General features: G+C 44.8%; 1 protein-coding gene and 1 non-coding gene across 5 annotated transcripts in view; one reads left to right on the forward strand and one right to left on the reverse strand.

Moving 5' to 3' along the window:
• supt5h (SPT5 homolog, DSIF elongation factor subunit) overlaps positions 1 to 21,108 on the reverse strand; it is a 50,692-nt gene that overhangs the window by 14,924 nt on the left and 14,660 nt on the right. For all 4 annotated transcript variants that reach the window (XM_033014480.1, XM_033014482.1, XM_033014481.1 and 1 more), the window contains 13 exons: positions 20,307 to 20,375; positions 20,115 to 20,180; positions 19,978 to 20,008; positions 18,660 to 18,728; positions 16,663 to 16,914; positions 15,409 to 15,498; positions 15,058 to 15,128; positions 13,561 to 13,666; positions 12,090 to 12,183; positions 10,480 to 10,616; positions 9,332 to 9,487; positions 949 to 1,095; positions 281 to 427 (listed from right to left, as the gene is read on the reverse strand). In XM_033014480.1, the coding sequence (XP_032870371.1) occupies positions 281 to 427; positions 949 to 1,095; positions 9,332 to 9,487; positions 10,480 to 10,616; positions 12,090 to 12,183; positions 13,561 to 13,666; positions 15,058 to 15,128; positions 15,409 to 15,498; positions 16,663 to 16,914; positions 18,660 to 18,728; positions 19,978 to 20,008; positions 20,115 to 20,180; positions 20,307 to 20,375 (1,435 nt within the window). The remainder of the gene's footprint in view (positions 1 to 280; positions 428 to 948; positions 1,096 to 9,331; positions 9,488 to 10,479; positions 10,617 to 12,089; positions 12,184 to 13,560; positions 13,667 to 15,057; positions 15,129 to 15,408; positions 15,499 to 16,662; positions 16,915 to 18,659; positions 18,729 to 19,977; positions 20,009 to 20,114; positions 20,181 to 20,306; positions 20,376 to 21,108) is intronic.
• LOC116967930 lies at positions 2,459 to 2,654 on the forward strand. Its single transcript, XR_004410362.1, has one exon. It is a non-coding gene; the product is annotated as a U2 spliceosomal RNA (small nuclear RNA).

Genomic DNA, 21,108 nt, shown 5'->3' on the forward strand with positions numbered 1-21,108 from the left:
CGGAGGGCTCGAGGCCCCTGACCGAGGAAGAACAAAAGGAAGGCCTTGAACTTTATTTCGCCTTCCATCACAGTGAGGAATGTGTAGGAGTCACTGTGGTGGATGTTCATGTTAAAATGTGTTTTTGAGTGTGTTGCTTTTAATTGTATGACTGACCTGGCCGATGAAATTCCTCGTATGTTGCAAAACATACTTGGCGAATAAAATCTGATTCTGAACTACGACTCAACTATTTCAATTACTATTCTTGTAGTCCTACGGAAAAACCAGCAAAACTTACAGAGTGCGGTCCGTCAATGACTTTGACGATGTCTTTCACATGAATATTATTTTGCTCAGAGTCCAGAGCCACAGCAAACCGATTGTCCTTTTTCCGGGTTATTGCCTGGTGTCGTACAGTAATAACCTTCCCATACATATTAAGAACCTGCAAAAGCCAAACATTGCATGACCAGAGAGCTTGTACTTCTCAGCCCATGTTTATGAGGTCCTAAACGACAGATTATGGGAGGAAGGAATGCCCGAGTCCCATCAACTATGATACACAACAGGTACTTCAGAACAGTCAAGGCCATCAACAGCTCATCCCCAAAGTAGAAATAGAATCAGACTTAACATTGTTAGAGATCAGTATAATGGTATAAAATTGCAGATACATTGGATTTACAGCCGGCTGCCTGGACTAAGAAAGAAATATCTGTGGGTGACAAGTAGAAATTACTTAGTCCAAGAAACAGCAATGGTTTTACTTTTAACAGCCAGTATTTTTGACTGCTTAAGGAATGTCTGCATTAAAATTCCCAGTCATAAAACAATAATTGAACGTACTGCCTCTATAAATTATATATGTAGCATGCTTCTAAGATAGCCATTAACTAGTTAGCTATGCATTTAGATAATGCATCCTAAAAAAGCCAATTTCTATAGTCTAAAAGCCAATTGTCGTACCTGAAATGTCTCTCTCTCCAACCGGACAATGACGCCCATAGTCTGTGGATCAAGCTGCACCAATTCACCCCACTCATGCTGACCCCCTGCATCCACACCAGACGCCGTTTCCGAACACAGCTGCAAATCCCTCGGGAGCACTTTCAGCTGAAAAACAGTGGGATTGGATCGCTTGAATCTGTGCATCATAAAGCCGCGTGACCATGCAAAGCCACCTTGATGCACAAGGTGTCAATCATCTTACAGAAAAAAACAGATGAGCATTGACCAGAGTCTGGGAAGCCGACGAGGTGTTGTGACTGGTACACAAAATTGCTGGGGAAACTCAGCGGGTGCAGCAGCATCTATGGAGCGAAGGAAATAGGCGACGTTTCGGACCGAAACCCTTCGAGGTGTTGTGACTGATCGCTTGTGCTCTCAATAGGAAAATATTATGAAGACACCAAATTCCAGGATCACCTTGGATATTATAGGGGAAGCAAAAAAAAAGTTACAAGGCACTTTATAACTTTGAGTGAATAGTGGTAACCTGGAGAGAATGCAATGGAGTATTTGATAGCCAGTGCCACTAAACCCAGGAACTGCCAGTAACTTAAGATTGTTTAGGATAGAGACAGAACTGGAACCAGGTAAAAGGTTTTTTATCAATTAGACAAAATTTGCCATCAGAAAAGCAAGAGGTGATACTAACAAATGCAGGCTATGAAATTTTCAGTGAACATCATATTGCTCAACAATCCTGTAGCGATTAGTGAATAGTGCCATGAGATTCACTGTCAGCATCGGAAAACTGACCGACACACAAGTACAGAAATAAATCTGAGCTTATGCAACCCTCCACTAAAAATTATGTTAATAATTAAATAATATTCAAGTCACTGAAAAAAATAAAATAAAATAAAGTGAGAAAATGGTATTTGGTTTCTTCTGGTGTCTTAATTATCCTAATTCATAACCCAGATTTTCCCTTCTCGGTACAATTCACTTCCCAATCGTTTCCACACATGTTAACATTTGACTCAAGAAATGCTTCTGAAAATAGTTACAACTTTGTTAATTCATACCAATTGCCTCCACTGTGACCAATAAAACATGCTTCAAATTCAATTTTTTAGATGATTATTACTCAATTGCCAAGATTTAATGACAGGTTACCATCCATCCCTTGCATTGTAAAGCTGAATCCCAGCATGGCTGCCCAAGCCTTTCATTTCCAATGTGACACAGAGTAATAATGCCATTTTGGAAAGGCTGAGCATGAAACTGAGTTCTCCTCCACATTTCTCTTGACCATCCCTACATGGATTGGTTTTGCTAAGTCCTCATATTGTCATAGGGTTACAAGTTCTATTCCTACTTGTCCAGTTGTCAAAATCAAAGTCAATTTTATTCGTCACATGCACCCAAAGGTGCAGTGAAATGAATTTGCCAGCAGCGATACACTTAAAAACACACAATTCACAATAAGATTTAGCACAAACATCTACCACAGCATTCTTCACTGTGGTGGATCGCTTCTCGGCCTTTTGGCTAAGATCAAGTGTAGTATCTGTTCTTATCAGTCAGTAAAAGAGCTAAATAAAGAGCGTCTGTTCTTATTAGAACAGGGAAAGAGATCTGTTCTTATTAGAACAGTCCTGGCGGTCCTTTAAGGACAGGAGCTGCAGATTACGATTTAAAAAATCGTAGCAATGGCAGCTGCAATGGGAACCAGAGGACAGGGTATCCGCAATACCCTGAGGATTAGTGTCAAGGATCTCAGTGAGGGGATGCCCTTCAGTCGGGACACCTTTGTAAAAAAGGTATTGCTGGAAACCTGCAAGTTCGAGCCCAGGGATATCTACTGCCTCCAGGACTTCCCGGGTAACGGCTATTTCGACGTTACATTTGTGCTTCCGACAGGATGGCAAAAACTGCTAAAGGATTTCAAGGAGAAGGGGAATGAAGCTCCGCTGTCGTTGCTGAAGGTGCAGCCACTCTTCACCCTCCCAAACCAAAAGGAAAGGACGATCACGGTCCATATGTTTAACCCACATGTGCCCGTAGTGGATGTCCTCACCTTCCTTGCTCGCTACGTCGACGGAGCAGTGAACAGCGTGGACGTGAAGGATCTGCATGGGATTTGGACGAGCAAGCGGCAGGTCAAGGTGAAGTTGAGGGTGGACAAGGAAGGAACTCTCCTCCACCCTCCATCGGTGTTCGCAATTGGAGGAAACCGAGGATATTTAATTTACGTGGGGCAGCCCAGAGTTTGCAGAAAGTGTAATAAGCCTGGACATGTGATGGCCCAATGCAATGCAGTGGTCTGCAAAAACTGCAAAATGGAGGGCCACGAGACAAAGGACTGTCAAGCCAGCAAGAACTGTAACCTGTGTGGGGAGGGAGGCCACCTTTACAGGGCCTGCCCAAAAAGAGCATGCACATATGCACAGGCAACAAGAGGGGTGGCTTCCAGCACCCCCAGGGTAGGTGAGACACCCACTACCACTGCCAAGTCCCCAGCAGAAAGGGGAAACAGGGATGAGGACAGCCCAACCACCTCAGCCACCTCAACCACCTCGAGCCCCCAAGTGCCAGGAGAACTCCAGCACCAAGCCCAGGAGGGAGAGTCGATGGAGGAGGGGGGAGAGCAAATTTGGACTACTGTAAAATCCAAAAAACACCAGAAGGGTCAGCACACGGAGCAGAGGCCAGAAAGGGATGGCAAGCCCAAAAAAACCACCAAAAAACGGTCTCTCTCCCTGACAGAAGGGAGAAACCTCTCCTCATCGGAGGATGAGGCGAACGGGAAACCCCACAAGAAGAAAATCGGGGCGGAAAGGAGAAGGTGCAGGACGATTGTACACCTGCACCAGGAGACCGAGAGCAGTGCAGCGGTCGAGGGGCTCCAGCCCCAGGACATCGGGAGCAGTGCAGCGATTGAGGGGCTCCGGCCCCAGGACAACGGGAGCAGTGCAGCGGTCGAGGGGCTCCGGCTCCAGGACAACGGGAGCAGTGCAGCGATCGAGGAGCTCCAGCCCCAGGGCATCGGGAGCAGTGCAGCGGTCGAGGGGCTCCAGCCCCAGGGCATCGGGAGCAGTGCAGCGGTCGAGGGGCTCCAGCCCCAGGGCATCGGGAGCAGTGCAGTGGCCATTGGGCCCCAGCTCCGGGCAACCGGGAGCTTTGTAGCGGCCGATGGGCCCCAGCTCCGGGCAACCGGGAGTATCGTAGAGGCCGATGGGCCCCAGCTCCGGGCAACCGGGAGCAGTGCAGCGGCCATTGGGCCTCAGCTCCGAGTTTCCGGGAGCAGTAAGCCTGTCACTGAGCCCCAGCCACGAGAGACGGGGGAAGCGGCGCACCCAGAAGGGGGTAAAACGAGCAGCCCCCCCCCAACGACACCTCGGGTTACCACAGGGGAAACCCAACCCGTTGAGGAGGCCGGGTATCTGAGCCCAGGAAAGGTGAGGCAATTCACCGAAGCGGTGGGCATGAGGGAGCAGGAAAACGGACTCTAAAGGACAATGGAGCTCAAACTGGCATCCTTAAACGTGCGCAGTGTGAAGAGCACTGCGCGATGTGTTAATGCCTTGCAGTACCTGGCCAAGGTCAAGGCAGATGTGACTTTTCTACAGGAGTGCGGGTTGCCACACCTCCGCTGTTATCGGAGGTGGTCGCGATGGTGGCCCCACGGACTGTCTGTGTGGTCGGGGGGCAATGATTGTCGTGCTTCTGGCCTGGGGATATTGCTGCGGGGAGGGAACTTCGCCATCACTGAGGTCAGGGAGGTGGTTGCGGGGCGTCTCCTCGTGGTGGATGTAATGTACCGTGGTTCTCCGCTCCGGCTGATTAATGTGTATGCCCCACCCGTGCGGAGCGAGCGGCAGGCCGTTCTCCAGCAGCTCCCAGTGCTGTTGGCCACGTCCCGGCAGCTCGTTCTGGCCGGTGACTTCAACTGCATCATTGATGCGGCTGGACGATCCGGCAGTGCCGACAACAGACTGGACAGCACGTCCAAGTTCCTGATGGAAACGGTAAAAGACGCAAAGCTGCACGACGCCTTCAGCGACCCTGCAGGCGGGTCCCAGCCGCGGTTCACCTGGTCGAGATCGGACGGTTTGGCCCGATCCCGGATAGACTTCGTCTTCACCACGAAGGCCGTCACGGTGAGACACACCGACCTCACGCCGGTGTTCTTCTCTGACCACTGCCTCCTTCAGGCTTCCTGTCACCTACAGGAGGACCGGAAGGCAGGCAGAGGGACGTGGAAGTTAAATGTGAAGCTGTTGACCCCGGAGAACGTGGAGGAGCTAAAGAGGGACTACGCACGTTGGAGAACGGTGAGGCCCCTCTTTGACTCCCCGACACTCTGGTGGGAAGCAACCAAGGAGAACATTAAGAGGTTCTTCATAGCCAAAGGGGTTCAGAGAGCAAGACAGAGTCAGAGGGAATTGTGCCAACTCCAGACAGAATTGCAACAACTGCTCCTTCTGCAGTCGAGGGGGGTGGATGTGAGGGAGGAACTTAGAGAGTTGAAGGACCGGCAAGCTCGGCTCTTTACCTCTGAATCCTCCAAGATCATCTTCCGATCCAGGGTCCGCCATGTGGAGCAGGATGAGACGTGCTCACGTTTCTTCTTCCATAAGGTTCACAGGGGGAGCTCTGTGATCAACAGCCTTAGGGAGGAGGACGGCTCGGTAGCATCCTCGCAGACAGACATGATGAGGGTCTGCAAATCCTTTTACTCGGAATTGTATGACCAAAAGGCCACAGACAGCACCGCCTCCCAGAACTTCCTGTCCTCTATCACGGAGGTCTTGGAGGACAGCAAGCAGGAGAGTCTGGACCAACCACTGACCCTAGAGGAGCTGACTGGCTCCATCCGATCCTTTGACTCGAGTAAAACTCCCGGAAGCGATGGCTTACCGGCCGAGTTGTATTCGGCTCTGTGGGACTGGGTGGGCCCGGACCTGCTGGAAGTGTACAACGACATGCTTCTAGCCGGCAGCATGTCAGACTCCATGAGGAAGGGCAGCATCACCCTAATCTACAAGCAGAAGGGGGAGATGAAAGATATAAAGAATTGGAGACCCATAACATTGTTGAATGTAGACTACAAGATCCTGTCTAAGGCCATCGCCAACCGGGTCAAGTCTGCTCTGGGACGGGTGATCCACCCGGACCAAACCTGTGCTGTACCTGGCAGGAAAATCTCAGACAGCCTAGCGCTGCTGAGAGATACCATCGCCTACGTGCAGGACAGACGGGTGGATGCCTGCCTAGTCAGCTTGGACCAGGAGAAGGCCTTCGACAGGATATCGCACACGTACATGAGGGACGTGCTCTCCAAAATGGGTTTTGGGGAGGGAATCCGAAATTGGATCAAACTGCTCTACACCGACATCCGTAGTGCAGTCCAAATCAATGGGTGGGAATCAGACAGTTTCCCTGTAAGGTCTGGAGTCAGGCAGGGTTGCCCTCTCTCTCCTGTCTTGTTTGTCTGCTGTATTGAACCTTTTGCCGAGTCCATCAGGAAGGATGCGAGCATAAGAGGAGTGACATTGCCAGGCAGTGGGGGCATTCAGGTCAAGACCTCCCTGTACATGGACGATGTCGCCGTCTTCTGCTCGGATCCAAGGTCGGTCCGCAGATTGATCAGCATCTGTGACCAGTTTGAGTCGGCCACGGGAGCCAGGGTGAACCGCAGGAAGAGCGAGGCCATGCTCTTTGGCAACTGGCCCGACCGATCTTCCATCCCCTTCACCATCAAGCCTGACTTCTTGAAGGTGCTGGGAATCTGGTTCGGGGGGGCTGAGTCGAGTAACAAGAATTGGCTGGAGCGGATAGCCAGGGTGGGGAGGAAGCTGGAGCTGTGGAAGCAACGCTCCCTCTCCATAACCGGGAAAAATTTGGTCATCAGGTGTGAGGTGCTCTCGGGTCTGCTGTACTTGGCACAGGTGTGGCCTGTCCCTCCCTCCTACGCCACGGGGATCACCCGGGCCGTCTTCCAGTTCATCTGGGGGTCGAGGATGGACCGGGTACGACGGGTCACCATGTACAAGTCGGCAGACAACGGGGGCAAAAGCGTGCCCAACGTCGCCCTCATCCTGATGGCCACCTTTGTGTGTGGCTGCATCAGGCGGAGTGTAGAGCCAAGGCACGTGGGCACTAAGTGCCACTACCTGCTGAGGTTCTACCTGTCCCCGGTGTTGCGAAGGATGGGCCTGGCGCAGATGCCACGCAATGTACCAGTCAGCTGGACATTGCCGCCCCATCTGACGTCTGTTGACAGGTTCTTCCGGACCAACACCTTTGACCACAAGTCCATCGGGCAGTGGTCAGCACGTAATGTCCTGCAGGCACTGCAGGGAAAGGACTCGATGGATCCGGTGGTGTGGTTCCCAGAGCAGACTGCCCAGCTTGTCTGGCAAAATGCCTCATCGCCAGAACTGACCAACAAGCACCAAGACCTGGCTTGGCTGGCGGTGAGGGGAGCCCTCTCAGTTAGATCCTTCCTGCACCGTCGGAACCTCACTACCAGCGCACGCTGCCCCCGGGACGGTTGCTATGGAGAGGAGACGGTTGCCCACCTCTTTGCAGAGTGTGGATTTGCAAAACGAGTCTGGAGAGGTATGAAAGGGTCCCTGGAACGATTTATCCCGAACAGCTCCGTCACAGAGGACTCTGTGATTTACGGACTGTTCCCAGGGACACATTCAGAGACTGACATCGAGTGCTGCTGGAGGGTCATCAACTCGGTGAAAGACGCTCTTTGGTCTGCCCGAGCGTTGCTCACCACCCAGCAGAGCGAGATGTCCGTCAGGGAATGTTGCCGACTGGCCCACTGCAGACTGCAGGAGTACGTGCTAAGGGACTCGCTGAAGCTTGGTGCAGCCAACGCCAAGGCTCGGTGGGGGAGGGCCACAGTCTAGGGTCCTTCCGCTGCTGGACATGGGGGGCACAGTATGGTGGAGACGCCCCTCAAATTAAATTAAATTAAGGGAAGGTATCCCACACCAGAGGGCCACATGAGTGGCACGGGTGGGGGACATTTTTTGTGGAACTTGAAATGTCAGATGGAAATTTTCGCACTTTGTACACATTGTATATATTTATTACTTGAACAGGGGCCACAGAGTGGCACTGGTGGGGGACTGTTTGGTGAAATTTGACAAATGTAAAAAAAAATTGTACTGGAAAAAGTTTGTATAGTCTCCGAAAATGTCGGATGAAATTTGATTTGAATGGTTCAGAAATTGTATATATTTACCAATTGAATAAAGTATATTTTGAAATAAAAAAAAAAAAAATCTGTTCTTATCAAATTAAATTAAGGGAAGGTATCCCACACCAGGGGGCCACATGAGTGGCACAGGTGGGGGACATCTCTTGTGGAACTTGAAATGTCAGATGGAAATTTTCGCACTGTGTACACATTGTATATATTTATTACTTGAACAGGGGCCACAGAGTGGCACTGGTGGGGGACTGTTTGGTGAAATTTGACAAATGTAAAAAAATTGTACTGGAAAAAGTTTGTATAGTCTCCGAAAATGTCGGATGAATTTTGTTGGAATGGTTCAGAAATTGTATATATTTTCCAATTGAATAAAGTATATTTTGAAATAAAAAAAAAAAATTCTTCACTGTGGTGGAAGGCACAAAGTTCAGTCAGTCCTCCTCCTTTCTTCACCCGTAGTCGGGGCCATAAACCCTCCATGGTAGCCGCCACGGAAGGCCCGATGTACAGGCCCTCTCGCCGGGATCACCCAAACTCCGCCGTCGGGATGGTCGAACACGCTTGGAGTGCCCGAATTGGCACTTTCTTACCGGAGACCGCGGCTTCAGGATGTTATAGGCCGCAGGCTGGCGGTCTGAGCTTTTCTCCGGCGATCCCCGGCAAGGGATCCCAGACTCCGGACGTTAAGTCCAAGCCACGTCCGCGGCTAGAAGCTCCGCAGACCATAGCCGCATGATGTCAAAGTCACCAGGCCAACGATCAGAGCACTCCTCTCTGGATTCTGCTCCTATGCCTCCTGCAGTCTTATTACATGGCCATTACTTGCCTAATCCTCTTTCTTTTTCACATGCTGCCTTATAATTACACAATTACATGACATCAGATTCTTTGTTATCTCTCTCCACAGCCTTTCTTAACCCTACCTAAACTCTGCCAAACTTTACACTTACTTCCTCCTTACCACCCTTAAAACCTATGAAGGTTTTTGGACACATTGTCTTTTTGCTGGGTGTTGATCTTTGTCAGGAGACTCCTCTGCAATGCAAAGGAACATCTTCCTACATTAAAGTTGCTATTTAAATAGAAATAGCTGTTACTATTCACCATAAATCGTGATTTCTTTAAAATAGGATGCAATTTTAGAATATGTCGTGTACAAAATATTACCTCGTGCATTGTCAGGTCTGAGAATAGAATGACAAAGTTCTCCTCAACGCGTACAATCAGTCCTGTATCTCCCTCGTACCGCCCTGCGATCACCTTCACATGGTCTCCCATTTTGAAATATTTTCGCAATTCATGGGCTGGAAACTCTAAAGGATCCTGGAAATAAACAAATATCAAAGTGAAAACCCCCCAAAAAACTGTAGACAATGCAAATCTGAAATAAATAAATCAGAAAATGCTGGAAACTCTCAACAGAACAAGCAGCATTTGTGAGGAGAGAAAAAAGGGTTTATGCTTTAGGTTGAAGATCCTTTAACAAATGTTCACCGTTTCACTCTTCACAGATGCTGCTTTAAGTATTTCCAGCATTTTTGTGTTTCAACGTAAAGTCGAATCACTTTCCTTGAAGCCAATGCCCATTTTGGCCTGACCTGAATCAATGGCATTAGTTATTTCACCAATGGCATCCTTGCAAAAGATAGGGATCACTTTGAGGTTAGATTTTTTTTCCATCCCATCTACATGATTTTTCACCCTCCCAATGCACCAACATTCAGCAAAGAGATCACCAGTTTATGCAAGAAACTTAACAGAAAAGTGAATTAACTAAAATGGGTTTTACAATATTGCCAGTCTCTCCCAAGGCACCCAGAGTCATGCTTTTAGTGAGAGTTCAGTTATACTTAGTTTGTCAGCTACAGTTAATAGGATCATGTATTATCATGTATCTTGTGTATTGTGATTGTTGGCAGATCAATTTCCCTCCTAGGATAAAGTTCTATCGTATCGTAAACTAATGTATTTCTCCTATTTAAATATGCGAATGATAAAAACAATCCATTACTACTCTCAATATATATATATATATATATAGACATACAAACCACCATTTATTTTTGCACAATCTGGTTCAGTTTAAAACCTGGACACAAGATGCTGATACTCCTGTATTTTGTGTCTATCTTTGATATAAATGAGCATCTACAGTTTCATTTTATTATATTTCTGTTTAAAAGCTGGTGGCTACAAGTAACTGAACAGGGTGCACTGGACACAAATGCAAGCATCCACTGTTAATAAAAAGTCACTGCTCGTTCACTAGTAGAGACAAGTTGCTTTCAAATATGTCTCAGCTAAATTATCAGTACCTTCAGATCCTCGTGTTTGGGAAGAATTGTGATCTTATTGCCTTCCACACTCAAGATTTTCCCTTGTAGGTTTATCAGTTCACCCTCGCAAACTTCCACATTATCTCCAGGTTGCAAGTTGTGTTCTCTTTCTTTACCTGAAAAAAGTCACACGGTTTGAGTCAGGATGCAATTCAGGAACCAAAACCTCAAGCAATGGCGAAAAAAACTGCACCTAGCCCGCTACACGGGACAGGATTCCTCCACTACAGTACTTTGAATATGCTGGAGGATTGGAGCACCAACAACCCCTTTGCCCAAATAACTTGTATATTGAAGAGGTTCACGTGTTGTATAAACACTCAGTTTAATAATTAAATGATACAGCTCAACAATTAGTACAAAAGGGCAAGGTGTGTTAACATAGAAACATAGACAATAGGTGCAGGAGTAGGCCATTCGGTCCTTTGATTCAATATGATCATGGCTGATCATCCAACTCAGTATCCTGTACCTGCCTTCTCTCCATACCCCCTGATCCCTTTAGCCACAAGGGCCACATCTAACTCCCTCTTAAATATAGCCAAAGAACTAGCCTCAACTACCTTCTGTGGCAGAGAATTCCACCGATTCACCACTCTGTGTGAAATTATTTTTTCTCATCTCGGTCCTAAAAGACTTCCCCCTTATCCTTAAACTGTGACCCCGTATTCGGTACTTCCCCAACTCCTGAAGAACAATCTTCCTGCATCTAGCCTGCCCACTCACCCAACCTATCCAAGTCACCTTGCAGCCTCCTAGCATCCTCCTCACAGCTAACACTGCCCCCCAGCTTTGTGTCATCCGCAAACTTGGAGATGTTGCATTCAATTCCCTCGTCCAAATGATTAATCTATATTGTAAATAACGTGTTGACTGCGAAGTGAAGACTGTGAAGTTGTCCGCTGCACCCCACCTTTGTCCACCCAGGTCGGCGTTGAATGGCCAGCCCAGATCACGCCAGGTCCACGCGAGTGCTCGAGCTCGATGAATGAGAGTTCGAGACCAAAGTGGCACATTATTTCTGATTTTACATTCACCTTCAAGGAATTTAGAGAGTAGGAATAAAAGGGTTGTTTCCTAGTTGGTAGGGAGCGACTGGTGGGATGCTTCATCAATGAACTGATGAAGTCCCAGGTCCAGGTTTGCTGACAATATGGTGGCACAATGGGCCAAGGGGAGGATGAAGAGAAACTTTGTGAAGAAACAGACAGGTTAAGAGAATGGATAGGGAGGAACTGCAGATGCTGGTTTATCCCAAAGATTTACACAAAATGCTGGAGTTACTCAGCATACGTCAGTCAGCATCTCTGGAGAAAAGGAATAGGTGACATTTAGGTTCGGATACAAAACATCACCTAATCCATTTCTCCAGAGATGCTGCCTGACCCGTTGAGTTACTCCAGCATTTTGTCCCTATCTTAAGTGAATGGATATTGGGTATTTAATGAATAGAAAGATGAAATTGTGTTGAAAAATCTGAAAGGTAATGCTTTTTTAAATAGTGCGATTACAATTTGCAGAAAAATGAAAACGAATATGCAAAATATCGAGTATAACTGCAAGCTCTACCTTTAAAGCAAATCACATACCTGTTGATTCTGTAACCACTTCCAGATCAATGCCCTCTGGCTGGTCCTCAAATTTTTCCAATTCAGAAAGTGTGGGCTTAACTCCTTCTGTAATCTGTAATACACAAAGCACCAAACAAATTGTAGAACACAGGAGGCTCCTTTACTATGCTATTACATGGTGTTAATTGAACATAGGATTCCAGTGGCGTCCCTGGTTAAAGTGCACCTAACAAGGTAACTACAATATAACATGGGAGAGGAAATGGTTCCCCAGAGAAAGGAAAGTGTATCCAACCAGTCTGCCCACATCCTCAAATCTTATTCAGAGAGGAAATAGCGGAAAGCTTGACATACAGGTAGTTCTGCTATAACACGATAGTTGCATTCCTATGAGGCCTTGCATTGTAGAAAACAGGTTACAAAAACAATTGTGATAATGGGAGAAATCAGGGTTTAGCAGCTGCTGAGCTTGACACACAATAACTATCTTTATTTTTCCCTTCGGATTTTCAAATACACAGGTCTTTTAACAGCTGTAATTTTATGTTTGTTACTGCAAGATAAAAATACTAAAGGCTCCACATTACATTGTTTAACTATCTATTGTTGCACATGTGTCAATAGAAGCGATCACTTCTTCATGTTAATGGCCATCTGCAGCCAATCTGATAAACTGTGTTCTTGAGAGACATTGCTGTCTGGTTACTCTGGGGAGGTTACATGGAAACAATTTATTTTACCAAAACAGTTTTATTTTCCAGGACAGCCTTTTTACAGAGTGTGAATTTCCAAGGAAATTTTAAAGGTTCCTCTAGTTCCTGATCAACATCATATTATAACTAATTCAGCCAGTACAATACAGGTTGTTCCCTATTCCCCAATTGCATTATATCTCATTCACATTACAAAAATGCCTATTATTACAGAACTACCTGGACATTAACTGTCAACTGACCTTGAGGAAGTGCAAATTGCACTGTTTTATTTGGCAGTTAGTCTAATTTGGACAAATGTTTAACGGGGAATGAAGTGCATGAAGATTAAAGTTAATCAAATAGGTGATGCAGCATTTTAATAAGCAATGATAAATGACATTCTACATTTTCAAAGATAACTGCTAGATAAATAAAAACATTAAGGAACTTGGACTGCACAAACCAAGCTCAAGTAAAGTTGTCATTTAATGTGACAGGAAGAGCATGTTGCATTTGGAGTGTGCGAATGCTTCACTCAAGACCACTTCTACTATTGACAGTAAATACTGTAACTCCACCAGTATCCTTTGAAGGCTGGAGATACAATGTGATTTTCCTGGATTGGGCTAATTCTGTTTTTTCATGATCTTACTTCTTAATGCCAGTAGCATATTTGTGGAGCAAGTACCCACAGATGGAAAGCAGCTTGGATAACTTGGGGAAAATGCACTTTTATACAACATTTCAAACCATTGGGTCACACACAAAAAGATTCTACTGAAGTCATCACTTACAACTGCAGACATGGCGAAGCTTTTGAACAAAAATCCTTTTCGACTGTAGCGATTGCCCTCAAATATGAGGAAGTCTCCGTCAGTGGTAACATCACCACCCAGCGATCTGTGAATTATTAGAATTTAAAAAAAAAAAAATATTTTATTTTATTTTATTAGAAGTACAATCATATGGCACCAAAGTGCCTAATATATATTTTCATAATACATTTTATGTACAGCTTCTTTTTTTTTTTTGTTATAATAAAGAAAGATGAGAAAAAGAAATTAGATAGTAAAGGATAGAAAGGCGTGAGATATATAGTGTGTGAAGAAAAAGAAAAAAGACGAATGAGTGAAGAAAGTTGAGAAAAATAAAATAGAAAAAAGAGAATAAAACATTAAAAAAAAAGGAGATCATTGTTTATAATCTTGCCCAACCCTCGTCCAGTCCTGAAACTGTTATTTTTTACAATTGTGTTGCACCATATGATTCCAAAAAGACGACAAATGGAGACCAACTCGTTATGAATTGGTCTGATTTATCCATTAGGAGGAATCGCATATTAGAACATTTTAAACAAATTAATAACGAGGCCAACAGAAAATACAGTGATTAATTGAGGTTACTCTGCAGACGAGGCAAAATAATCCAGGTATAGGGAGGAACTGCAGATGTTGGTCTAAACTGATGATGGACAAAAAGCTGGTGTAACTCAGCGGGTCAGGCAGCAACTCTGGAGAAAAACAATAGGTGACGTTTTGGGGTGGAACCTAGTCGGAAGAAAGGTTTAAATCCAAAAAGTCACCTACTCTTTTTCTCCAAAGATGCTACCTGACCCAGAGTCACACCAGATTTTTTGTCGAGCAACATAATTCATCATGTGCAGCTTCAATACACTTATTCTTTTGATCCAGGCAATTTTCATACAGATAATCAAAAAAAAGACCAAACCAATATATCACCAAGCCATTTCTGTGTATCTAATTTCAAGTGTTGAACTATTTTTAACTGGAGGTGCATTATACCGAGACAGGCATATATTTGCAATGTTATTAAACTGGCCTTAAGAAACCTACAGATAGAGTTGAAATGACACAATGGTTGTGTTGAAGCTATTTCAATGTACTTCATTTAATTTTGGTGGCCTTCAAACTCATGAGAAAAGGTTCACCGCTGTCTACTATCCAAGTAGGAAGTATCTAATGAAGCTCAAGGAAAATGTAAAATAAATCATTGTTAGCTGGGAAGAAGGTACAACAAAGCAAACAGGGATAAAATGCAGTCGGACACAGTAAGACTGGTCGGAGAACCAGGAAGGGGAGGGATGGAGTGAGAGGGAAAGCAAGGGTTACTTGAAGTTATAAAAACCACAAATTAGTATATGGTCTCATGATTTACTCACACTATAAGTGATCTGTCTTTTGTTAATTCCCAGAAACCACTATTTAGCATTTGGTTTTTATCTAAATAAACTGTGCCATACCATTCTAAAGCAGATAAATGGTAAATCATACCTGATTTTTTCTGCATCAAAGAGTCTTTGAAGTGGCCTCTTAAACCTTTTCCTTTTGGCAAACCAGTCTTTCTATAAATCAAAATTGTAATTCCAAACACTTAATTGTGGCAGATAATTAATTCCATTTCAAACTGAAGCAGCAATTAAAAATGCAAGCTAAATCTTCAGTAGCAATTATCCATAGAACCATAGAAATTTCATTCAAGAGACAAAGTTAGTTTGAACACAATTCCTGCAATTCACAATTATGTTGCTTATAATGCCATGTTTTTTCAATGTCATGTTATACAGATTACTCAGAAGCAACCTCATTCCGTTGTTGAGAAGGGTATTGAAAGTAGGTCCTTACCAAACTCATCCGAGCTTTGATTCGTTCGTAATCAATTCTTGGGATCAGTTTCAGTGAAATGGTGTTTTGGCTTGGCTCGACATAGTCCACCTGGAAAGGGAAAGCGAATCTCTGATTGTCGATAAGGGGAAGCAGAACACAGTATTCCAGTGGTGCATTCATTAGTAAACTTGTGCAATTGTAACAGCACTTTATTTTTGAACTCTAACCCTCTTGTAATAAAAGCCAACATCATTGCCTTCCTTGCACTTGCTACATCTGTCTGCTAACTTTGTATTTTTTGTATAAGAGCACCTGTAGTTTGTTCATCTGCAATCCTTTTCCAATAATAGACATAAAGTGCGGTAGAAGGGTTTTGGCCCAAAATATTGCCTGTTTCCTTCGCCCCATAGACGCTGCCGCACCCGCTGAGTTTCTCCAGCACTTTTGTCTACCTTATAAAACAGAGTAACTTAAACAGCAGAGGAAACAAACTACAATGACATGCATACAAATGTATGTCTTGACTCTAGTTTTTATTATTTTTCTTTATCTATGTATATGTGGGGGGTGGGGGAACCGTTAATCTCTTCCCTGTACGGACACCCGACTTTTTCCCTGTCTGGTCTCCAATGTCGTTGGGCCTAGCATCGTGGAGCCGGCCGGGACCAACCTGAGGGCTCCAGTCGCGGAGCCTGCGGACTCGCCGTCGTGGAGCTGGCCGTCTTTGAAGCGGGAGGAGCTGCGGTGGCGCGCGGCTGCGACCCGACTTCGGACCTTCGGAGGCTCCGGCCGCAGGCCCGGTGGACGGTAACATTGGGAGCTCCAGGTTCCTGGTGGGAGACCGCTTTTCGGAGCTCCCGCAACGGCAACTTCTCCCGCTGGTATCGCGGGGTTTAAAGGACTCGGAGCGGGGCCTAACATCGCCCGGCGTGGCTTAAACGTCCACGGGACTTACCATCCCCGGCCGGGGGCTTTAACATCGGAGCCCCAGTTCGCCTCAACGCTGCAGTTGGACTGCTGGGACCGCGGGAGAAGAACAAAGGGAAGAGATAAGACTTTGCCTTCCATCACAGTGAGGAGATGTTGGAGATCCACTGTGATGGATGTTTGTGTAAACTGTGTTAAGTGTGAGTCTTGGGTTTTTTTGTAATGTAAGACTGTAGAAACTGCAATTTTGTTCAAACCAAGCTGTTTGAATGACAATGAAAGGCATTCTATTCTTAAATAATATTTGACACCATGTTATACTAACAGCATAGGAGTACACTTTACCTGTGCAATGTCATCCTTGTAGAGACCTCTCTTTAGACGAACCCAGGACTTGGGTTTCAAGTTGGTCACTTCCTTCACCACCTTCAGCACGTCAGTCATTTCCTTGATGGGGACCATCTGCTGGTTCCAGAACCCTATCCTCAGGTTCCCCACACCCTCAATGGCCTGCTTCACATGAGTCTGCTTGTATGCCTCCACATAAATATACCCTTTCACATGCTCAGGAGAAATAATAGCCTTGATCTGGAGGGGCTAGAGTTCGAAAAAATAAATAAATAAAACATATTATGAAGACAGCTTGCAACTCGTTCCAAACACTGAACTCATAATGGTAGACAACAACAATTTTATCAAGAAACATTCAGACTAAAGAAGGTCCATCTGTCTCCTCAGATTCTGGTGAACTTCTACCACTGCACCATCGAGAGCATCCTTACCAACTGTATCACAGTATGGTATGGCAACTGCTCTGTCTCCGACCGGAAAGCACTGCAGAGGGTGGTGAAAATTGCCCAACGCATCACCGGTTCCTCACTCCCCTCCATTGAGTCTGTCCAGAGCAAGCGATGTCTGCGAAGGGCGCGCAGCATCGTCAGGACTGCTCTCACCCCAGCCAGTCTGTTTACCCTCCTCCCATTAGGGAGGCGCTACAGGTCTCTCCAGTGCCGGACCAGCAGGTCCAGGAACAGCTTCTTCCCTGCGGCTGTTACATTACTTAACTCTGCACCTCGGTGATTGCCAGTCACCTCCCCCCTCCCCCCCCCCCGGGACACTCCTTCCCCCAGATAAATTGCACTACTACGACTGTATGTACGTATATATATTTATTGCTCATTATTCCATGTTCGCTCTTCTAGGGAGACGCCAACTGCATTTCGTTGTCTCTGTACTGTACACTGCACAATAACAATAAAGTTTGAATCTGAATCTGAATCTGCAAGACAGGTTTTCCAACACTTGGGATGTGCCCCTCAAGGATCTGCAAAAAATCTTTAAATGAATAAGGAAAACTGAGAAGTTCTCCAAGATGTGGAAAAGCAGAGATCATTTGGGAAATTTAATGCATAGCAACAAATAAATGCTAGCTAAATATTTTCTATTTTAGAGGTGATATTGCATATAATACTAATGATTACAGAGGATGTCTGGTGAATTTTGTCATTTTCTACTCCTTCACCATTGAAGTAACGATTGCAGCACCAAACAATCTCCTTGAGGAACTCAGTGGGTCAAGCTGCACAGAGGAGGGGGAGGGGACAATCAAGAATTGTCAATATTTAATTTCAAACTCTGCATCATGAATGGTTCAGGCAATATTCAGCATGGCAGTGGAAAAGACAGATTGCTATACAGCTACATTAATGAATAGATACAATGGTGGACAAGACCCATTTTGAATGCAACCTTCACAACACCAGAGATGGTTGAGAAATGAATAGACCTGCAGTGATGTAATATCCTTTCAATATCTCAAAGCACTTTACAGGCAGGCAAGTACTTTTGAAGCTTTTGGGCAGCATGGTGGGGCAGCGGTAGTGTTGCTGCCTTACAACGCCAGAGACCCGGGTTCCATCCTGACTACAGGTGCTTGTCTGTACAGAGTGCGTACATTCGCACCGTGACCTGCGTGGGTTTTCCCCAGGAGCTACGGTTTCCTACTACACTCCAAATGACGTACAGGTTAGCAGGTTAAATGGCTTGGTAAAATTGCAAAATGTCCCTAGTGTGTGGAGGATAGTGAATGTGCAGGGATCGCTGGTTAGCACAGACTCGCTGAGCCGAAGGGCCCGTTTCCACACTGTATCTCTAAACTTAACGCCAATTAAGTTACTGCTGCAATATCAGATGGTGAATGCGTAAATGCGTGGTTTGGATCCTTGACGAAGCTGGCAGCCTTTTTTGAGACTATGCATCTGACAGATCATGTCTAACTTGAATTTAGCAGCTTGCTTCATCAGCAGTTAAATTTGGCTCAATAATGATGAAAGGATACCTACTGAATCTGTCAACTGATAGGCGACAAACTTCCTCATCAAAGAAATGGCAGTTCCCCTTTCCTCACCAATCTGGAAAAGAAAAAATAAATCAGGTACCAATAATTATTACCAATAATAATCCACCATTAAAGGCATACTTTTATTTGGAAATGGAACCCTCTCATAGGTGTTATCATTAGTGTAGCAAATAAGAAATAAAGAACAAAAACTGTTGGAAATACTCAACAGGTGGACATCAGTGCAGAGAGAAACAGACTTTATGCTTTAAATCCTTGACCTTGATCAGAACTGAGAAAAACTAGAAATTATGTAGGTTTTAAATTACAGCGAAAACAACAAACAGTGGAGAGGGACTGAAAGGCTGAAATTGTGTTAGGCTTCCTAATTATGATGGATCCAACCGAGAAGATGTGGAGAGATGAATGAGAACAGAAGAAAGCAGAAATATAAAACACAAGAACTGCCTAATATAAACCATTCCAATGTTAGAAACCAGAAACAAAACAGAATGCAAGAAATATTCTGCAGATTACACAATATCCATTACAGGTTGATGACCTTCCAGCAGAATTGAAAAGGCTAGTTATCCAAAATTGTTTTGTGTCCGAAGTACTACAACATGCCAAGTCAGAAGGTAAGATGCTGAACATTGTTGGTACTCTGCAAGGGAGATCAGAGTGGAACAAGCAACTGAAAAATCAAGGTTTTCTTTGCAGACTGTATAGAGATGTTCTGCAAAACGGTCACCTGATTCGCATTTGATTTCTCCATCATAGGGGAGACAACATTGTGGACACTGAATGTGGTAATTTAAATGGAAGCAATACAATTGCACCACTATTTCACAAATACTATGTGGAAGGGAAGGGTTTTTGGTGGGGAAGGAAGGATGCATTAGGGAGTTACGGAGGGAACGATTCTTTTGGAATGCTGAAAGAGGGGAGGCAATATGAACCTTGTGGTGCGATCACGTTAAAGGTGATGGAAAGTGTGTAAGGTGATCTTTGGAATGTGGGATGGAAGAAGGGACAAGGCAAGGGAAACATTATCCCAGCTCTCTGTAGAAAGGGAAAGGGCGAGGGAAATGAGAAATAACATGGTTAAGAACCCCATGGAGAAGAAACAATGGTTTAGGAAAAAGGAAGCCATTAGTATGTATTCATAAGAATAATTAAAACAACAACCAGTTGTCGCTCGATGTTTGTACAATTTTATAGGTATTTCCTGCAAATTGTATCATTTTCACCCGATACTGTTCAAAAATGTTCAAAGCATATAGGTTTAAGCATTCAATACATGCATTTGTAAGCAGTCATACCTTACATTTCACAGTCCATAAATTGGGATCTCTGTGTGAATGAAGTAGAAAACATAGGATTAGACCAGATATATTCTCATTTTGGCAAATGTTGAAAATATATGTGAAAAAATGCTTTTGAAGGATGACTTACTTACTTTACACCAGGCAGTAACTGCTGTTGTGTGATATCATCAGAGAGTTCATCTGAAGCACCATAGAAGCTAAAATTACAAGAGAGTAGTTTATATCCAAAGTACAAGTCTTCAAGTTCTATATTTGAAGTCCTACATTGCAATGAGTATATAGAATAACAAGAATTGCCAAATTTGATTTAGGAAAATACTTACTGGTCACCTGCAGTTGGCTTGGCATATTTATTCATATAATATTCACCAAGTTCCTCTTCTCTTTTGTCTCTGCAAAATACAATGAATTTGTGGCTGAAGCATCATAATATATGTAACAGTAGCGTCAAAGAGTACATATCATGATCATTTCATTTTCAGTTGCATTTGTAACTAATCATACCTCTTTGGGGCTGCGTTTTACAAGTTTGTAAGGATAGAAGATTTAATCTAGTTATACCCCCAACCTTCATTGAGCAGTCCGTATTAACTGTACACACTAATTTAGTTTGGTTTAGTTTAGAGATACAGCATGGAAACAGGCCCTTTGGCCTATCGAGTCTACACCACTCATCGATCACCCGTTCGCACTAGTTGGATTGTTTTCGTTAGAATATCAGAGGTTGAGGGGTAACCTGAACGAAGTATATAAAATCCTGAGAGGGATTGGCAATCAGCATCTCCCTTCCCTTCCCCCTTCCCCCCCCCCCACCCCCCCACCACCACCCACACCAAGGTGGAAATGTCAGACTAATGGCATAGCTTTAAGGTCAAAGGGGAAAGGTTTGAAGGAGATATGTAGAGCAAGATTCTTTTTTTTAAATCCGGTAATGTTAAAAGTTAGGCGATGGAAATGGAAATGGCGGTTGTGCGGATAGAGATATATGCTGATATAGGACGGTTTTATCCATTACCCAAGGTAATGTATAAAAGATTCTCAATGTCAGCAAAACTAAAGAGATGATCGTGGATTACAGGAGACAGCAGGGGAGTGGGCATCCACAACAGTGATGCTGAGGTTGAA

This window comes from Amblyraja radiata, chromosome 41 (genome assembly GCF_010909765.2).
Source record: "Amblyraja radiata isolate CabotCenter1 chromosome 41, sAmbRad1.1.pri, whole genome shotgun sequence".
Taxonomy (NCBI): Eukaryota; Metazoa; Chordata; class Chondrichthyes; order Rajiformes; family Rajidae; genus Amblyraja; species Amblyraja radiata.